This window comes from Equus quagga, chromosome 1, assembly GCF_021613505.1.
Source record: "Equus quagga isolate Etosha38 chromosome 1, UCLA_HA_Equagga_1.0, whole genome shotgun sequence".
NCBI classification, from domain to species: Eukaryota; Metazoa; Chordata; class Mammalia; order Perissodactyla; family Equidae; genus Equus; species Equus quagga.
The window spans coordinates 161524826-161544800 of NC_060267.1; the positions used below are offsets into that span (position 1 = coordinate 161524826).

The 19975-nt window shown below is 39.6% G+C and overlaps 1 protein-coding gene across 1 annotated transcript in view; it reads right to left on the bottom strand.

Annotated features, from left to right (window-relative positions):
- Nucleotides 1-19975, bottom strand: part of KCNH8 (potassium voltage-gated channel subfamily H member 8) — a 337488-nt gene that overhangs the window by 196566 nt on the left and 120947 nt on the right. The window contains exon 3 of the mRNA XM_046641053.1: nt 1203-1334. Within this exon, the coding sequence (XP_046497009.1) occupies nt 1203-1334 (132 nt within the window). The remainder of the gene's footprint in view (nt 1-1202; nt 1335-19975) is intronic.

Genomic DNA, 19975 nt, shown 5'->3' on the forward strand with positions numbered 1-19975 from the left:
TATGGAAAAACCCCACACATTTGGTGTCAGAAGTATTGTGAGTAAACACAATTCATACTCACCTTTTGTATTCCTATAATACTAAAGAAAATAGTAAAGACAAAAATTGCACACACTGATTTCCACACTTTTCTTTTCTCTCACTGGACAGATATTACGCTTGCTCTAATATCCAAGTAACTTTAATTGTAAGACTGCTCTTCCTTTGTGTATGTAAAATAGGCCACAGTATTTAGTCACGCAAATACACAGGAAAGCAGTCATGTGCTTACAAACATTTCAAATGATAGAAGTTGGGGGCAGGGGCACAAAATCATGACAGCTCTCCATTTGTGTTGTCAATTCAAGAGACATAATATATTTAAAACACTCATACACATTTTTAAAAAGAGCTGGAGTAAAAGAGTCTATTCTTAAAAAGACATAGCTGTTGAAATGTCAAATAGCTGGTTCTCATAAAGAACTTACTACATGGGAAATCCCTACAATGACAGTTACTTTTTCTCTGGTCCCCAAAATATCTAATCCCACTTCTGTTTAAATGAAACATCAGCATTTTTTCAGTGTTAATTTTTGTCAGCTTACATGAAATATAGGGAATTTCTTAATAAGCTATAAACAGAAGACATAAGGTAAGCAACATCAAGTCTTAGAAAGAATCCTCTGAAGATCATTGGAAAACTTGTTTGTGTCTTAAATTATTATACTATTATATACTATGAGATATAGACACACTTCTTTGCAATGTTACACTCTAACAACCACTAAACTTAAATTTGTACGTAAAATGAAATTTTGCCCTTCTAAGTTTTGAGCTACTGCACTTTCGATGAAACTGAGAGATATATTTTAATCATATCATTCTAACTCGACTTATTGCTATAAATTCATTTTTTTCCTAATAAAACAAAGTAGTGTGAATCTTTATGTTCTGATAAATTGTTTTTCCTACTTCATCCTATTTGCATAAGAATACGAACTTCTGTTTCCTGTCAAAAGAGTCTTTATAACAAAGGAGAGTGTAAACTCACGCGAGTCTCTCTGATTTTGTATTCTAGGCACCAAATACAGACTGCTAGCAGTTATGAATATTTATCAGTTGCTGTTATTAAAAAGATAATTTTTTTTCCTCCCAGAGTTTTTGAGTAAACAATTTCAAAATGTTACTCCATCTGTCAATGTTTTCTGAAAACAGTACAAACCTTCTTTTTTATCTTCTGGAGTAATCTTCACTTTTGTATCTGTTATATCTTTGAATGAGGCCAGAAAAAGTACCACATCTCCTTTCTCATTCTTTATAGGAACAATATCCAATAGGCACCAAAATGGAGATCCTGCAACAATAATAAAAACACAAATCAACCAAAGCCTTCTGTTTTTTCTATGAAAATCTCAATCATTAGTGGTACAGTTAATAAAGTCTTTACTGTTTTCTTCTATCCCACAACTCCCCCCCAAAATCTTAAAAATGTCAGTTTTCAGATTCCATAAATATCTTGCCCATATGCACACCTCTTCATCCCCAAATGAAATGCTTTCTCTGAAAATAAGGCAGTATTTTTAACAAAAACACTTGTCCGTGCGGAGACATTTCTGCTTACGTCATTCAATCTGTGCTTCTTTGAACTTAGTGATGTTGAAGCATTCCACTTGACACAACAGTGCCCCTTCCCACCCCAGCACACACTGCTTCCTAAATAAGACCTTTGTCTGCTATGAGTTTGTTAGAGGTTTATTTAGTCAGCTTGAAAATTAATGCTTGTCCACCAGAATGGCTAAAATGAAAAAGATGGAAAATATTAAGTTTGAGGGAAGATGTATAGTCACTTGAACTCTCCTAAATTGCTGGTTGGTTGCAAATTATTACATATACTTTAAAAACTGGCAGTATTAAGATATATTTTCATGATACAACATTATACAGCAATGCGGATGAGGGATATACAAGATTTGACAATCAAATGGATGAATACCACTAACATTATGTTGAGCAAAAGTAGCCAGATACAAATGAGTAGAATGCTTTTACATTAAGCACAAAAACAGGCAAAACTAATCTATGGTGTTAAAGTCAGGTTAGTGGTTACCTTTGAGAGATTATGAATAAAAGGGGACTCGGGTCACGGAGTTCTGAGATGCTGGTCAAATTGTGTTTTATAATCTTTATGTTGTTTACACAGAGAGTTCAGTTTTTGAAAATGCATCAAACTGTACATTTATGCCATGTGTATTCTTTAGTATGTATGTTTTATTTCAAGAACATATTTTAAAAGATGATAATCAAGTTCAATTCTATTTTTTGAGCAAAAAAACCACAAAAAATACCATTAATAGATTCAAGTCGAAACCTAAGGCTTATATTTTGAAATGTTTTTTCATATTTTAAAAATACATTAAAATTACTATTCTAGGTTTCCTACTATAAAGCTTTCCTGGGCAGAAACATTTGAAAATGACAGAAAAGTTATTGCTTAAAAACTAAACTATTAATCCACTCACATAATTTTCCTTCATTTTTATTTGGATGGGGGGAAAAAAACTTGGTAAATTTTCATCTTCATTTGGGAGTTGATTTCAAAGTTGAGTATAAGACAAAAATAACAGAGTCAGAAATATCCTTGATGTTTTAACTTGTTTTGTGTATACTGTATAAGATCTCACAGTTTCCAACACAGCCGATGCATCCAGCCTTGGAATCTATCATTTTTCCTCCTGTTGAGCACCAGATGAAGCAGATGATTTGTATTTAGAGGCCATCTGACATAACAATCATATTTTATTAAGCTGCTACTGTATCTTTTGAAAAGTGTAGTTGTATATACATGCAATACATGTGTGTATAACGTGCTTCTACTATATAAAGGATGCATGGAAAATGTGCCTGTTACCACACATCCTCCTAATAGTTTCAGAGACATGATTTCCTCCTTGTTTTTTTGACTCAGACTTATGGTTTCCTTTCATTCATCTTCCTAAATATTTATGCCACATAATACTGCCTCACCAGGCTCCAGGAGACCTGGGATCTAACCATAGCTCTAAAACTAACTAGCCATGTGACTATTGGGAGGTCAATTAACCTTTCTGGAACTTTGTTCCCTCAGTTGTAATATTCTCACATCCTTCAGTCCCGTGGTGGGTGTAGTAACCCAAAAACCATGAGACAATATATCAACTCTATTGCTATGATTAATGGAGAAACTTCATAAATGAGCCATATCCCTGGGCAAACTGCTATCCTCATCCTTCCAGACTGGCTCTTAACTTCAATTGCTATGGCCACCATTTCAAGTTGGGAGTCATTTTTACTAATGCTGTAGCTACGGTAGGAACAAAAAGAACCATCACGCCAAGCTATCAGTCAGACCCCAGAGACAGTAATAGTGTGGACATGGAGAATGGTATGAATCTGAATTTTGGTTATATTTTAAGTCATCTTTCTTTCAATTATCTTGCAAGAATATCTCCCAAATCAGAACAAAGGCTATTAATTTTTCTGAAAGTCCATTTTATCTATGCACTCAGGCAAGCATCATTATTGTCTCTACAGAGCCTTTGCACGGGCACACCAATGTATTTAAGAGATAGACAAAAGCACAAAATGAGGTGAAAGCCAAGGAAACAGCTGCCAGCACGGCAGTATTCTCTGATCAGCCTTTGACGCACAGCTGTCGTTTCACATCGTTTTCTTTCTGGGAGAGTTGAAAGATCACTTTGAGATTTGTCTTTTAAGTTACAATGAGATGTGATCTTTGACATTTTATAAGTTCAATAAAACTTCATTAATATAAGTCCCTCTAAGTTCAAGTTTTGTAATGATTTGGCGTGAACTAAGCTGATATCTACATTCCCATTGCATATATGACAAAAATGTGTATTAGGGAAGCAGTGTTAGGGACATATAGGTCTGTTTCCTTCCTCCCTTCCTTCCTCCATCCCTCCCTCCCTCCCTTCCTCCTTCCCTTCTTCCTTCTTTCCTTCTCTTTCTTCCCTCCCATCTTCCTCCCTTCGTCCTTTCTTCTTTCAAACACTCCTTCAGATTTATCCATACCAACAGCCTTACAAATAGGGCTTTGGGCGCCTCTGAAGTGAGAAAGCAAAGCATACTGCACCTGCTTCTTCTTCCAGCAAAAGAGGAAGGATGCCAAAACCTACCTATCATGTTTAAAGCAAGACTTTTCCCACTTAATTTGCTCGCTTATCCTTCCCTTCCCTGCTTCCGTAGGTCTCTCCACTAGGCCCTCTGCCCTGGCTCTCTGAGAAAATCTTCAACCTTGCATGGCTGTAATAATTCAAAGTTATTCCCAGAGTCTATCCTTTCTCTCTTACCTGTGAGCACAATGATGATCATGCAACATCTTTCAGGCAACAGCAGTTACAGCCTGATACAATAAATCTCTCTTAGGGTTAAGATGGGAGGCAGCAAATCCCTCAGCCTCAAATCCAGAGATGTGAAGGATTCTTAAAAGCAGGGTTGGAGGGCAGAAATCTTGTGTCAATTTTAACTCCTTCTGTATTTAGCAGCAGTAATTACCATGTGGGTTGGTGAGTGCTAAAACAGATGAGGCTCTGCCAGGATTTAAGTTAATAATACCTTTAATTTCCATGGATAAATACAATTGATGGAGAGAAAACAGGGTTTATACCCTATATGGTAAAATGTATTTTCAGAATTGCATAAATAATTGCACAGAGCTTAAATCTGGTGGAATGTCCCATGTCTCATTTTGGTACTTTCTTTTTCGTCATTGGGAAACAAGGGTACAGAATTTGACTTGATAATATTTACAATTATAAGAAGAGTTATATGCTTACCATATACCCCCAAAAGAGTGTATTTTTCAATAAGTGAAAACTAATGATGAAATGTCCAGTATGAGTTCATGGTTTAATAACTTAATACAAGAAGGTTCAGATACAAAGAAAATTGAGTTGCGAGTTGTTCCCTTCTCTTTAATGGCTATCCTGTCACAACGTGATGCAAGTAGCATTTCCCAAGGTAACATGACAGCAGAAAGTGGGATATGGACACACTGCATGTCCTCGTGTTTCTTATATCAAGCAGGATTTTGATTGGATTTTTAATGATAAAGATGTGTGACTTTCGGTTTTTGAAATTATGACTATAATAATATAATATCCTATGTGTTAACAGCATCAATATCATGTTACATAAATATTTTCAGCTGCTTCTCATCTTTCACATTAAATCTGATGAGTCTTGTTCTCTATAACCATTGTCTCAGTGCTACTTAGTCAATGATGTGATGACAGGTTTGACAATTTTTGGAAATGAGTCTAAGGGATATATGGGTTGAGGGTGAGAAAGGAGCTGCAGGTTAGTAAACTAGGTTACTGGTAGTGATAGTTGGATGATGGGACACTTGTGTCTGTAGCAGAGAGAATGGGGCAGTGATGGGAGTCCCAACTGAGTCTACCACAGAGCTCTTAGTGGTCTCTCATCTTTATCACATTTGCCACTGCCTTGTTTTGGCTTTAATCATCTCTCATCCACTCTTCAACAGTGTTCTCCCCACCTTTAGTTTTCCTCCTGGGCTGCTTCCAATGAGCTGAGAAAATATGGGATCCTGGTTAAAAACACCCAATGACTTTTCACTGCTTGCTTAAAGCATTAGCATAAACATTCCAGATTCTTTATCAATATGGAAGATCTCTTTTTAAGGGACTAGAAAGGAAAATAGGAGTGGGGTGGGTAGTATGAAGAGGTGAACTAAAGGAAGATCATATTAAAAAAGGTAGGGGGCAGTCCCCTGGAGTGCCCAGAGCTGCATGGGAGACAAGTTACTACAGCAGCCTCACCAGCTCTTCTTGGTGTTTGGACTATACTAAGGGATGAAAGCAATGATTCTTTGGTGAAATATCAGGTCAAGGCTTCACCTTATCTGCAGAGAATACCCCTCCGAGGACCATCCATCTACAGTACAGCCTATATATGTTTCAAGTCTTTGTGCAGTCCCCAGTGAATTTGCCTTGAGTGGATACCCTTCCTCCAAAATGCCAGGATACTAGTGAACCAAAGTGATGGGCAGTGGGGCCCTGACAGCCTGTGTAGCAATGGAGGGCAGAGTGGGGTTGGTGGGAGATGAACTGAACCAGTTGGAGACCTACCTGAACAGTGCAGTGATTAAGGACACCTTTCCTTTCAATGTTTAATGAAAAATGAGGATCTCATACAGCAATGTGTCTTAAATTTGTTTCTGTACAAAAACAAATGACTAATACTAATAGTGGTGGATTGTGGGATTATAGTTGTTTTGTTTTGTTTTGTTTTGTTTCTCCTCAGGATTCTTATTTTCAGCTTTTCTAGAATAAGCATGAAGGAATATACAGTGGGATTCTGGCAACTCAAGAGTTTAGGATAAGAAATAAAAGGAGTTCAAGGCTAGGCAATGAGTGATGACGTCATATTTCTGGGGGGACCACTTTCTACGTATTCTCCATGATTTAAGTTCTAACAGATAGTTCCTTTCAAACTTTGAGAAAAGTTTTATGTTAAGTTAGGATATCTGGGAAAAAAGAGAAAGAAAGAAAGAAGAGGAAAAAGAAAGAAAGAAGAGAGGGAAAGAACGAAGGAAGGAAGGAAAGGAGAGAGAAAAGAAGGAAAGAAGGAAGGAAGGAAGGAAAGAAAGAAGGAAGAAAAGAAGGAAGGAAGGAAGGAAGAAACAAAGGAAGGGAGGAAAGATAGCTACCCAATCAAGTAATGCTTAACTGATTTGAATGTGCCAATTTTTTTTTCTTCTTTCTATTTCATCCCGAGTTCTCTTTCTCCTTAAATAAAAATACTCTATTCCTCTCCCAGAAGTATGCATAGCCATCTCTCAGAAATCTCTAATAATTCGGAACAAGAGAAGCTTGGGAACTTGAGATCCAAAAAACGTCCCCAAGAGGTGCTTCAGTCAATAGTTCCAACATCCTTGCTCAACAAGTCGTTTACTGAATTATTGACCAGTGGAGCTATTACTTGCTTTAAGAAAACCCAACTGCTTCTGATGATAAACAAAGATCATTCTTACCTACAACTGAAATGATTTTCCACATATGATTAAACACAAATTCAGCTGGGATGGGTTTAGAGGAGAACCAGGATAATTGGGTACAGTCCAATGAGAAATAGAGATAAAGGAGTCCTGACAATATAATGCACACAGCAAGGAGCTAGTGATGGCTGTAATTTACAAAGCTTCTATTATATGCGAAACACTGTGTCACATGCTTCACATGTGTTATATCTAAACTTCTCACTCATCAACCTGACCAATGTGTTACCAAACCAAACCATATCTTACAAATGTAGAAACTGAGATGTGTAGTATTTTTTTCAGGGTCACACAACTAGTAAGCGTTGAAGAGTTGAATTTAAACATGAGTCCCAGTTTGGTTTTCTAATCTTGCTTTACTATAACATTCTGGGAATGATCTTATTCCATGAGCAATGTTTTAGGAATTGAGTTTCACTTTTATTTAATTTTTCTTTCTACCCATGCTATAGGATATAATGATACATATACTTTTTTAAATGTCCTATTATAAAAGAAAAAATGAAATAAAGCTTTTGGATAATCAACAAATTTCCCTCTCCACTCCAGAATAAGGGTAGAACCTCTATGTGAAACAAGATTCTGCTTCTTTAGTTTCAGATTGGCATACTCCCTCCATTAAGGTACACATGGTGCTAATTCTTACACTTGCTTCAGTATCCACTGAGACAATGGGATCCAAAACTCGCTACTGGTGCTGCTTTCAGTCCCACATTGAGACAAAGAGACAGTACTCACAAAAGCTTCATGATTACCGTTTTATTTTCTTTGTTTTTTCTTTTTCTCCCCAAAGTTGTATTGTTGTATACATGCATGGTTGCGTATCCTAGTTGTAAGTCCTTCTAGTTTTTCTATGTGGGCCACCACCACAGCATGGCAACTGACAGATGGGTGGTGTGGTTCCCCAACCAGGAAATGAATCCGGGCCACTAAAGCAGTGAGAGAGCTGAACTTTAACCACTAGGCCACCAGGGCTGGCTCCTGATTACAATTTTTAAGTGTAGTTACCTAAGTTGTTAACGTATGTAGCAACATATTCTGACCTCATTGACAAAATCTTTGCCTCACCCCTCCTCCCAGTATGTTTCCGCTTCTTGCTTTCCTAGAAAGCTTCAGAAATGGTGATCTCATACCACTGTAGCTCTGGACTCATCTCTTCTAAGACTGGAAATAACAAAGAGAACTGAGCCCCAATCAACTCTGAGCCATGACTCTCTCTTTCAATGATCCTCTGGGGGAAAGAAAGCCAGAGATGATGGACCATTGTTAGTGAGCAGAAAAGTGTCTGATCCAACAGGCTTGGCTTCATCATTGCTCCTTGTAAGCCACTTCTTTCAGAGAACAAGGCACTGAAACAAACCCACTCCCTCGATGCTTGACTCTAAGAAGAGTAATTTAAGATTTCTTCAAACTTGCAGTTGTTCAGTGAAAAAGAACTTACTTTAAATGAGAATTTGAGGATCAAGTAAACTCTCTCTACTTGCACAAGGCTTTAGTTGGAGAAATCTATAGTCTTTGCAGGGCAATGGGAAAAACTGTTGGTGCCAATAAACATAAGGCCTACATGAACTCAGCATGGTTAAGTGGGCCTGGGACTCTGGGATTACTTAGTTTAGGACTCAAAAGAAAATATTTGGAGATTACATTGCAAGCAATTTGACATAAAGTTATTCATTCATGCAACAAATATTTATGGAGTGCCTGCCGTGGCTGGGAACTGTTTTAAGTATTCAGATACATCAGTATACAAACAAAAAATAAATCTGTCCTATGCCCTGAGAGAGCTTATATTCTACTTTGGAGAGAAAAATAATAAATTACAAATAATTGCATAGTTTATTAGAAAGTTTTAAATGCTACAACACAAAGAAAAAGCCGAGCAGGATAAGAAGACATAGAGTGTGGGAAAAGATGGTGTAGGACGGTGGCAAGACATTCTTAAGGAATTATTTGTGAAAGTGCTACTTAACACTGCTTTTGAATATTAATAACTATTTGCGTGTTATTGCAGGTCCTCTCAGAAGCAAATGATGAGAAGACCACAATGCAGGTTTGAGGTCAAGCAAAGGAGAGAGGGAAGGGAGGAAAGTTGGATGACAGCATCCTAGACAGCAGTGCTGGTCTAGGGAAAGTTCGCTAAGGTCATCGGAGAGTCAGCTAGCCAAATCGCTCAAAGCAGCTCCGCATCTCCTGGGCACAGAACTGTCTTAGCATCCTTGCTTCACTCAGTAATTGGCTGGGAGCAGCCCAAGGAAAGTTTGGCCTCTGTGCCAACAAAGCAGTGTGTTTCAGAGCACAGCAGCTATCAGCCAATCACTCTCCTGTAATCAGAGATATGAGATGCACATTCTCATGATTGCCATAAAGAGTATAGTAGACATCTCATATTTTTGGCAGAATAGCGTCCATGCCCCTTCTTCTTGTCACTACACTTCCATAGTCCATTTGGAACAAAAACTCCTCTCTGCAGGCAGCCTTGGTAGAGCTATCAAACCTGGTGCTCTGACCAGCCCTCACTGACGGGACAGACAAGGAGTACACACAGGCCCAATCAGTCTTTCTCTTCTGGAAATTTTAATCTTGAACAGAAGGACCTTAGATCAAAAATGGAAGAAGTAAATTCATTCAACAATAAAGGCCAGAAAAATCTTTCCAGCTATTGCTGCTACCCAGACCTTACAGAAGACTACTGCTTTCTGCCTTTTACATGGGCTGGTTGCTCATTACTTTCTTTGGTTCTATAAGTTGCAACATGTTTTTAATAAATTATTATTTTTGCTTAAGATAACCAGAATCAATTTATGTTGCTTCTAAAGAACCCTGATTACAAAATGATGTATTCAGAAAAAGACGGTCAAGATGAAATGAAAAGAACACAGGGCTTAGATGACATTGCATGTGGCTGAGACCTGGATTCTTCATTTACTTGCTGAGGATCCTCACACATAGTTTTTACATCTGTCTGCAGCACATCTGCATACTGCATATATGGCCACTTCTCATGGTTAAGAGCTCTGAAGAGCCCAATATACGTAAAGTATTTTACACATTTTGACTAGTTATATAAAGTAAGGACTTTGCTTGTATGCGTAATGTTTTGATTTTTAAACATAACAAAAAATCAGGTAAAATTATGGCTCAATATTAACATTTGTTAAAGCTAGGTGATGGCATAAGGTGGGTATTTGTTATAAAAATCTGTCTTTTGTGAACATATGAAACATTCCATGATTTTTTTAAATTAAGGAAACATATCGCTTTGGAAAACGGAGAATTATTCAAGATTTCCTTGAACATCTAATCTAGTATTAAGTTGTAACATATAAAATCATCTCAGATTGCCGGAGTTAGAAGAGGCTGTAGAGAGTGTATATGTATTGTCTATCACTGTTTTGCACTCTGAACACAGGACTTTCATGTCTTCATTGTAAAGATGAAAATCCTGGGTTCAGAGTGGTTGAGCAAACTGTCCACGGTCACAATGTTAACTGTTGGAAGAGTTGGGTCTAGACCTTAAGTCATGTGACTCTCAGTTTCATGGGCTTCGTGCTAAAACACGGTGCATTTCTCCAAATATCAAAAAAAAAAATCATCAAAGGAATAGTTATCACATGAGTGAATAATCCAGTATTGATATTTTAGAAAGAAAAATTATATTTGTATCTACTATTGATATTATTGATAAAATAAGCCAGGACATGCAAACAATTCAGCACTGATCAAGTCCTTGTTAGGCAATTAGGTTCAGAATTAGAATCTGTGTTTAAAAGGATGGGCAATTCAGGTAAAAAGGATGGAAAATGTGTCCTATGGGAGAAAGCAGAAACTTTTAAGATGAGAATTTGGAAATAAGGAAAGAGGAATTGAAAAGAAATGGTTAAGGATCTCATGATGATTCTCCAGTGTATAAATGGAAGATTGCAGTTTTAGGTGTCAATTTAGCACTTTCCAAGAACATGCAGACAACAAACATACTGAAGATTTCTTCCATTGTGCAAACTCGTCTCTCGCTGAAGACTCATGAACGCTGCGCCAGATTGCCCTGAGTCACAGCTTGGCAGGCTTGTGAGGCAAAACAGTTTAGATGCTTCCTCAACTTACTGCTTTTCCCCTAAAATAAAGCTGATACCTCACCAAAAACTTGAGGCCAAACCTCAGTGCCCATGTAAGCAGTGCTGTACCCACCATGCTCAGGTGAGGTATCAGCACTGACAAGCCTGTGCCAAGACAGACATCATTTGGAGAAAAATAAATTTGTGCATACTGTTTTCTCACCAGCTTCCATAGGATTACAGGCGTTTGCCTCTCACAACAACAAAAAAGTACATTTTGAGCATATACACTTAATTAAAACATGGCAATTCATAATTTTGCTAAACCACGAGGGCCCCAATTTGATATTCAACCTAACAGATTTGGCACATTCATCTTCATAGGTCAGCAAACTTTCTCTGCAAAGGACCAGATATTATATATTTTTGGCTTTGCAGCTCAGACAGTCTCTGTCTCAACGACTCAGCTCTGCTATTGTAGTGCTGAAACAGTAATCAACAATACATGCACAAAGGAGCGTGGCTGTTTTCCAATAAAACATCCTTTGCAAAAACAGGCATCCTGCCAGATATGGTCCACAGTCTGGACTTTGCCAACCCCTTATGTTGAAGCCTACAGATTACTCTATACTAGGGGTTAATTCTTGATTCTTTGGGAGTTTTGACCAGACTCTATACTACCACAGTATTGACAAGCACTATTTGTTAGTGCAAGAACCAAAAAAAGTATTTCTTTGGGTCGAACCTAGAGTATAAATGTCACAGTGGTGCATTCTAATAGATGATCCAGAAAACCCAATTTTCTTAATAGAGGATGGTCATTTTCTTTCTGTTTTGATAATGAGAATGTACTTAATTATCCTTCACCTGAAAAATAGGCTTCACCATCAACGTCTTAGAGGGACCCCTCACAAGGTTTTTCTTCTAATTCTGTGAACAGAAGCTACTTTGGCGATTGTGTGGAATAGGAACTTTCTGAGCCACATCACAAAGCAAAATCCATGCAAATCAGGAGGCTAAAGGAGTGAAATGGAGATGGCGGTCAAAGAGTTCATACAGTCAGCGCAAAGCAACTAAACAATGCGAGAAACTTCTACTCTGGCAATCTCTTTTATGCACGGACAAGAACAGGTAGTTCCCTAAATCACTACAGATATTACACAAAATGAAAAAGGGGCTTTTTTCTATAACTTAGGCAACTACACTTAGGTAACTACACCCTTAGGCAAAAGGGGATTTTTTTTTTAACCTCAAAACACATTCTGAGTTTAATGTTTTCCCTTTTCATAGTATCTTTTCTTAGGAGCATTGTTAACAAGGCTTCTTTTGCTGTTTGACTCCAACTGTATTTCTGAAACAGAGTGCTTTTTTTAAAAAAAATAGTGGAACATGATGTTTCAAAAGATCATTTAGTGAACTCAAAATTGAAGAATTCTGGGAAAGTAAAGACTTCAAGAAAAACAGTTCTCCTTATCACAGATGAAATCAACTCTCCAGTTATAGCTTGGTTATGCTGCCAATCCAGGAGAGATGTTCCCAACCATAAGAAATTTTTTTCACTTGATGTCCTTTGTAGTAGTGATGCTTCTTGGATCCCACCATCAGTGCTCTGTGGATTAGTAAATATCCAAAAGCCAAACACACAAAAAACAAAGTCCATGCCCCAGAATTCCCTCCCTTCTCATCTCAAAACATATACCCAACAAACTACAAAGAGCCAGGTTAGATGGTTTCTATTGCAGATGCATGTTTTGGAGTTATTCTTGACACTTCCTTCTTTCTCATCCTCCAAACCAAAGAGAACACCAAATCCTGTCAATTACAGTAGCTAAACTTCCGCAATCCGGGCCCGCCTCCAGATTTGATTCAGTAGGTATGGGCAGGGCCTGATCATTTGCATTTTTCACAAGTTCCAGGAGATGCCAATACTACTGGTCCTCAGATCACACTCTGATCTGAGCAACAGTCATCACCTATGCGGATTACCTGCCTCACATAGCAGCACAAACGATCTTTGTAAAGAGAAGTATTCATCATGTGACTTCTCTGCCTTGAACACTGGCTGCCTTTAGTTAACTGGCGGTAGCCTGAGCATAGTCTATGGAGCTCTGTGTGATCTGACTCCTGTCTGCCTTCCCACTCCCATGTGATACCTTGCTGCTTGTTCTCCAGTGACACTGGCCTTCTCTCTTTTTCTCAAATGAGGCAGTCTCTCCCAGGACCTTTGCACATGTAGCTCTCTTTGCTTAGAATGCTTTCATTCTTTCCTCCATGTAGTCAATTTCTACTCATCCTTCAAAATTCAATGCGAACATCACTTCCTGATGAAGTCTTCCTTGTAGCCAAGATTTGGTCAAATCCCCCCGTTATTCCCTTCCATAGCAGCCTGTAGTCTGCCTGCAAACTGCTTAACAGGGCTGTGTGATTAAATGATGAGTCTTTGTTTCTCAGGAGACTATTAGATCCAGCAGAGTAAGGACTATGTCTTCCTTTCTCTTGCACTCTCCCATGTGCAAAGCAGAGTGCAGGGCCCAAACATCGCAGGGGTTCTAAAATTTGTGTTCAAAGAACAAAGTTAACTATTATAAGATGAATTCCAACTTTAGAAAAACAATGCTGTTGGTTGCAAAAGTGATAGCTAACATTTACTGAGAGCCCATGTGCCAGGCACTGTGCAAAGCACTTTACAAGCAATGTTTCATTTAAGCCTATGAAGTAGATGTTATTACTATTATTGCCATCTTACAGGTGAGAAAACTGAGGCTCAGGGAGTTGAAGGACCTTGTTCAAATCACAAAGTTCATAGTGATGGGAGCATTTTTGCCTGGTAGATAAAAATCTAGACTATGAGAATCATTACAGCCAGCATCTTTATATTTTCTATAACTTACTTTCCCTATCTGATCCTCTTAATGGCTTTAAGATAAAGGTATTATCTCTGCCTTTTACGGACAAGGTCAGATATTGAAGGTTGAAATGACTTGGCTAAGGTCACATACAGAATGTCAATGGCTGAACCAGGACTCAAACTCAACACACACAAAATTCATTATTTTTTCCAGTCAAGCACGCTGAAAATATTTAAAAATCTCTCCACAATAATACAATTTTTACTACATTTTTGTTCTCAAATATGCAGCTGAAAATATAATTTCACTTGAACATCCTGTCAAGATGCTAAAAGCCAACAATTGGACTACTTCTTAGAGAGCCCGTTCACCTTGGATATTCACATGCCAGAGCTCCCAGGTGGAGCAAAAATACTTCTTCCTTTCACATTCAGAGGGGTCCCATTGTCCCCAACAGCAAGCACAAGCATTCCTGAGTTGTGTGCAAGTTGCTGGCTTTGTCTGCATTCTCTGGTGGCTGTCTCTCCAGCTGTCTGACTCTGGCCTTTTCTTGCCAGTGTGCTCTGAGGAGGCACTCACCATTCTTGGCTGCATTATTTTTTACCCACTTTGTGCCTGCATTGGCCCAGTCTCCAAGGGGCAGCCATGACAGAAAGGACTAAGGGCAGAGGATGTCAATGAATAATTCTCCAGACCCCAATCTACCATTCCTGAATTAAGATGCCTCAGGACAACCTGCTCACTTCCCGTGCCAACAGATTTGATTTATCCACCCAGCAGAAAACTCCAGAATGCCACTCCCTCTATCTGTGCAAGATAGAGAATTGAAAGGGTTCTGCAAGTAGAAAAAAAAGAAAAATATCCTAGCATTGGAAACAATGTCAAAAATAGAATGAAAAGGGGAACATGGGGTCAGAGTTCTGAGGAAACTTGGAAGGAGAGGTCGCCATGGAGTTGAAACAGAAGAGCAAAATGAGTTTCTAGAAGAGTGTAGAGATCGACTCATCTCAAGGCTATTCTAACACAGGAGCAGTACAGGGCTTCATTTGACACAGCAAGATGAACATTTTTGTTCAGTCAGCAAGTGTTTATTAAGCATTTCTTATGTACCAAGGACTGTTCTAGGCACTGTAAATACCAAGATTAATTGGGCACCAGAAAGAAAGGCCACCCTCGATTGTGTACGATCTCATAGGGGAGATAAATGTATAAAGAGAAAGTTACAACACAGGCAGTTTCTTAGTTTCAGCTACTATTACAAAGTACCATTGACTAGGCATCTTATAAATGACAGAAATTTATTTCTCACAGCTCTGGAGGCTGTAAGTCCAAGTTCGGGATGCCTGCATGGTCGGGTTCTGGTGAGAGCCCTCTTCCGGGTTGTAGACTGCCAGCTTCTCATTATAGCTTTGCGTGGCAGAAAGAGAGCAAGCTAGATCCCTGGCCTCTTCTTATAAGGGCACTAATCCTGTTCATGAGAGTTCTATCTTCGTGGCCTAATTACCTCCCAGAGGCCCCTCCAAATATCACCAAATTGGGATTACGCTTACAACATATGAATTTTGGGGGAACAGAAACATTCAGCTCATGGCAGGATGGTACCCACTATAAAGAATGGCAGTATGATGGGAAACAGAAGGCCATAGCTGGTGAAGGGCTTGCAGATGAGATAGGCTTAAACTAAGTCTTGATGATTTTACTGGCTGAATGTGAGGGTGGGGATGGGCAGAGGGGAGTACCATTCCTGGCAGGGGGAACATCAAGTACAAAGGTACAGGCAAGTTAGTACATGGAACATTAAAGAAAAAAATACAACTATAAAATAGTCAGGTGAAGCAGGGGGTGGGCTGGAGTGGGAATGATGAGGAATGAGGGGAGAAGAGAGAGTGGAAAAAGGAAAGGATGAGTTTAAAGAGAGAAACTATAGACCAGAGCTAGCTCCTGAGTGGATTTATATGCCCGACCAGAGTTTGCATTTATCCTGAAAGGCAATGAGGAAGCGCTGAAGGCTTTGTCATAGGAGAGCAGTATGATCAGATTTGCAATATAGGAAGATGGCTCTAAGGCAGTGAGAAGAAAGGACTTGAGAGGGCATAACTGGAAATTGGGTGATGGTTAAATGGAACTGTTGCAACTCAGGGCAAGAATCATGAGAGCCTGAACTGAGGCAGTGGTAGGAAGAATGGCTTTCTATGTCAGGGTCAAAGGGTCCCAGTGGGTACCCTAGAGATCTGAATTTCTGGTACTAGTTATTGTGTAAATTTGATGGATGTCTTGGAGTAAAGGGTTATCACTGAGAAATAAAGCACAGCTCTATTTTTATATAACTGTAACTAGTCAATATTATATAATTATCCATGTGGAGAGTATATGCTTAGCATGTCTAAAATGGTATAATTTTTTGTGTCAATTTTGTAATTCTTATACAACTCAAAAGACGTAGAGCCTCTTGGCTAACACATCACAGAACCTATAGAATCTCTTTGAAGGTGGTTAGATGTCCATGGCTTTCTAGTCAGGTGAGGGGATCTAGAAACGATCAGACAGACCAAGGCTCAGAGTTACCCACGGCCAGGCACTGGAGTCAGACATCTAACTCTGAGGTTCTGAGGGTCTGGCACTCTGGGAAATGGGAGTAGACAGGTTCTTCTTGAGGAGACGTGTCAGGGGAAGAAGGGATATTTGTTAAACGGCTATACAGTAGTCCCCTCTTATCCGCAGTTTCGCTTTCCATGGTTTCAATTACTTGCAGTCAACTGCAGTCTGAAAATATTAAATGGAAAATTCTAGAAATAAACAATTCATAAGTTTTAAATTGCATGTCATTCTGAGTAGCATGACGAAATCTCACCCCATCCTGCTCCCTCCTGCCTGGGATGTGAATCATCCCTTTGTCCACAGCATCACACTGTATTCACTACCTGCGCGTTAGTCACTTAGTAGCCATCTCAGTTATCAGATCGACTGTCACGGTATCGCGGTGCTTGTGTTCAAGTCACCCTTATTTTACTTAATAATGGCCCCAAAGTACAAGAGTAGTGATGCGGGCAATTAGGCTATGCCAAAGAAAAGCTGTAAAGTGCTTCCTTTAAGTGAAAAGGTGAAAATTCTTGACCAAAGGAAAGAAAAAAAAATTGTATGCTGAGGTTGCTAAGATCTATAGTAACTTTTATTACAGTATATTATTATAATTGTTCTGTTTTCTTATTAGTTATTATTAATCTATTACTGCATCTAATTTACAAATTAAACTTTATCACAGGTATGTATGCATGGGAAAAAACATAGGGTTTGGTACTATCCATGGTTTCGGGCATCCACTAGGGATCTTGGAACATATCCCCTGCAGATAAGGGGGGAACTACTCTAATGCTCAGAACTGGCATCCTGGGCGTGCAACCTGTATAGCTGCACAGACCCCCCACTCAGAAGGGCCTTAGGTTTTGGTTTAATGATCTGCTGTTGCTGTCTTGAAATTTTTAGTAACCTTTTTTTTAACAAAAGTATCTGCATTTTCACTTTGCAACAGGCCCTGCAAATTGTGTAGCTTGTCCTGCTAATGTATGCTGAACAATGGTTGTCTCATTTGGTCCTTCATCAGACATCTGTGAGGGAGGCATTGTTATCTCTGTTATGGAGAAGATCAAGTTGATGCTCAGATAAAGAAAGCGGCTTAACCAGAGTACATACTTAGTGAGCGTAGAGAGCTAAGATTCTACCCCAAGTCTTTCTGATTCTAACTGTTGATCTCTTTATGCTAGCCATCCTCAGCCCTGGCACAGTAAATGTAGCGGGAAGACCCTTGGCATGGCTTCCTCCAAGTTCAATATCATTTCTTCCTACCACAGAAAGAGAGAACCTTTAAAATAATGAGCTTGTTTCAAAGGGAACATATTTAGCTACAAAGATTCTCCAACATTGTTTACGGTTATGTTTCATTTCTGGCTTATAAAGATGGGAATAATGAACAGCTACAGGTACAAAAATGAGTAATAACTTAATAGCTTCTTGCTTTCAGGGTTTGCCAGTTCTTCTCTGAGGGGTGTCTGTAGCACCCGGGAAGGCGATCCATCCCCTCTCAGAGACCAGGGGCAGGTGAGAGAGTATCATGGGATTCCTAGGTAGGAGACTTACACTTGTCATGCCCATGAGCATGCCTTAGTGTTTGAGAGTACAGAGGTCAGGGGTCAGGGGTCAGACTGCCAGGACTTGGATTCTGGCTCTTCCTCTTAACTTCTCCGTGAATCAGTTTCTTTGTGAAATGGGGCATCACTAGGATCCGCCTCAAAGAGCTGATGAGAGGACTAATTGAAGTGACGACACGGCACAGAGCAGAGCACAGAGCTTGACCTGCAGTGAGCACTGAGTAAATGTTGGCTGTTACTATTGTGTGGAGTCTTCTGTGTTAAGTCGGGAGGACTGAGTTTGAAGAAGTGAAGGTGTGCAGGAAGCTAGTCAGGCAGTAACACTGACCGCTCAATCTCAGCGGGACAGGCAGAGCTAAGCGTTCCTGATGAATGCGTGGAGGCGTGATCCACACAACTGTCTGTCTCACTTTGCTCTGAGCATCCTGGCTGGGGAGCCTGGATGAGCACTTCAACATAGGGACTGACGTAACACTCCTGCTTATTGATGAAACTATGCAACCTTAACCGTGGGCATAGAAAAAGAACGAGCTTTCTGTTAGAGTAGCTTGTTATGATATCTGAGAGGTGGACCAGGAAAGCTGACTACATTTTCAGGGACAAAGCTTGAATCTATGCGAGCGATAAGATCAACTGCGAGGTGGGCTCCTCCTCCAGGCGGCACGTGGACGCCTGCAGCTCAGGTCCTTCCTGAGCCCTTTGCCTTCCTGCTACAATCGCTTCAAAGTTGTTTACTGTATTCACATTTCTGAACTCCACTTCTCGAATACAAAAGACACAGGAGGGAAAAATATAAAATCCTAATCTTCTATCAAGACTGAAAGACATATTGGGGAATCATCATAAAATCATAAATGCTTTCTATTTCAGGGCATGCGAAGTCTCAAGTCAGACATCAGAGGAATCAGACTAGACAAAGTAACTGAGAGGAGCGACAGAATCTGACTCAGAGTTCGCTAAAACACTCAGTTGTGGGAAGCAAGGTCCCTGTTTGGTGGCCCTTTAGACATTATGAAAACTGCAAATTTTACAAGCACCAGAATTAAATGTCCTCTTGCCTCTTGGTACACACAGATGAACATACTCGACAAATGTGTTTCTACAAATCTAGACATGGAGTTTGTAATACGTGGCTGCACATTTTTTGGCACTCTTCCTATCAAGAGCTCGGGCCTAGGTCCCCTTCTCATGAATCTGAGTGGACTTGTGGCTGCTCCAACCACAATACCAACACAGGATGGAGGAAGTTAAGCTAGGTGACTTCCTAACTAGGTCACAATCGGTCTTGCAGCTTCCGCCTGGTTCAGGGAACACGAGACTACCCGGAGGACTCCATGCCAAAGAGCCCACGTGTAGGCATATCAGTTGACAGTCCCAACTGATCCCAGACTTTCAAGATGCCAGGCATGTAAATGAAGCCATTCAAGATCCTCCAAAGCAGCGCATCTCCAATCTGAATGCCGCCTAACAACCAATCTCTGCTAACTCCACAAGGAAGGACCATTCTGCCAAGCCCAACCTGGATTCCTGATACTGTATGACATAATAGTGACTGTTTTAAGCCACTAAGTTCTGATGATGTTGTTACACAGTAATAGACAACTAGAACACTAGATAAATTGGGTAGTGCTTCCTTGACTCTATAAACCTGTGAGCGAGAATATGGTTGTATTCATTTCACAGAAAAGTTTCCATGGTCCCACCTCCACCAGCTTTTCAGGAAACCAAGCCTCCATCGGACTATTCACAAATACTTCCAAAATCCAGAGGAAATGTCCCCACAATCTAGTCTTCTTGGCTTCCAAGAATGCAAGACTCTAAGTTCCGCATGGTCTTCCAGGTTCCCTTTGATGCTTTCAGTGGCTGCCACA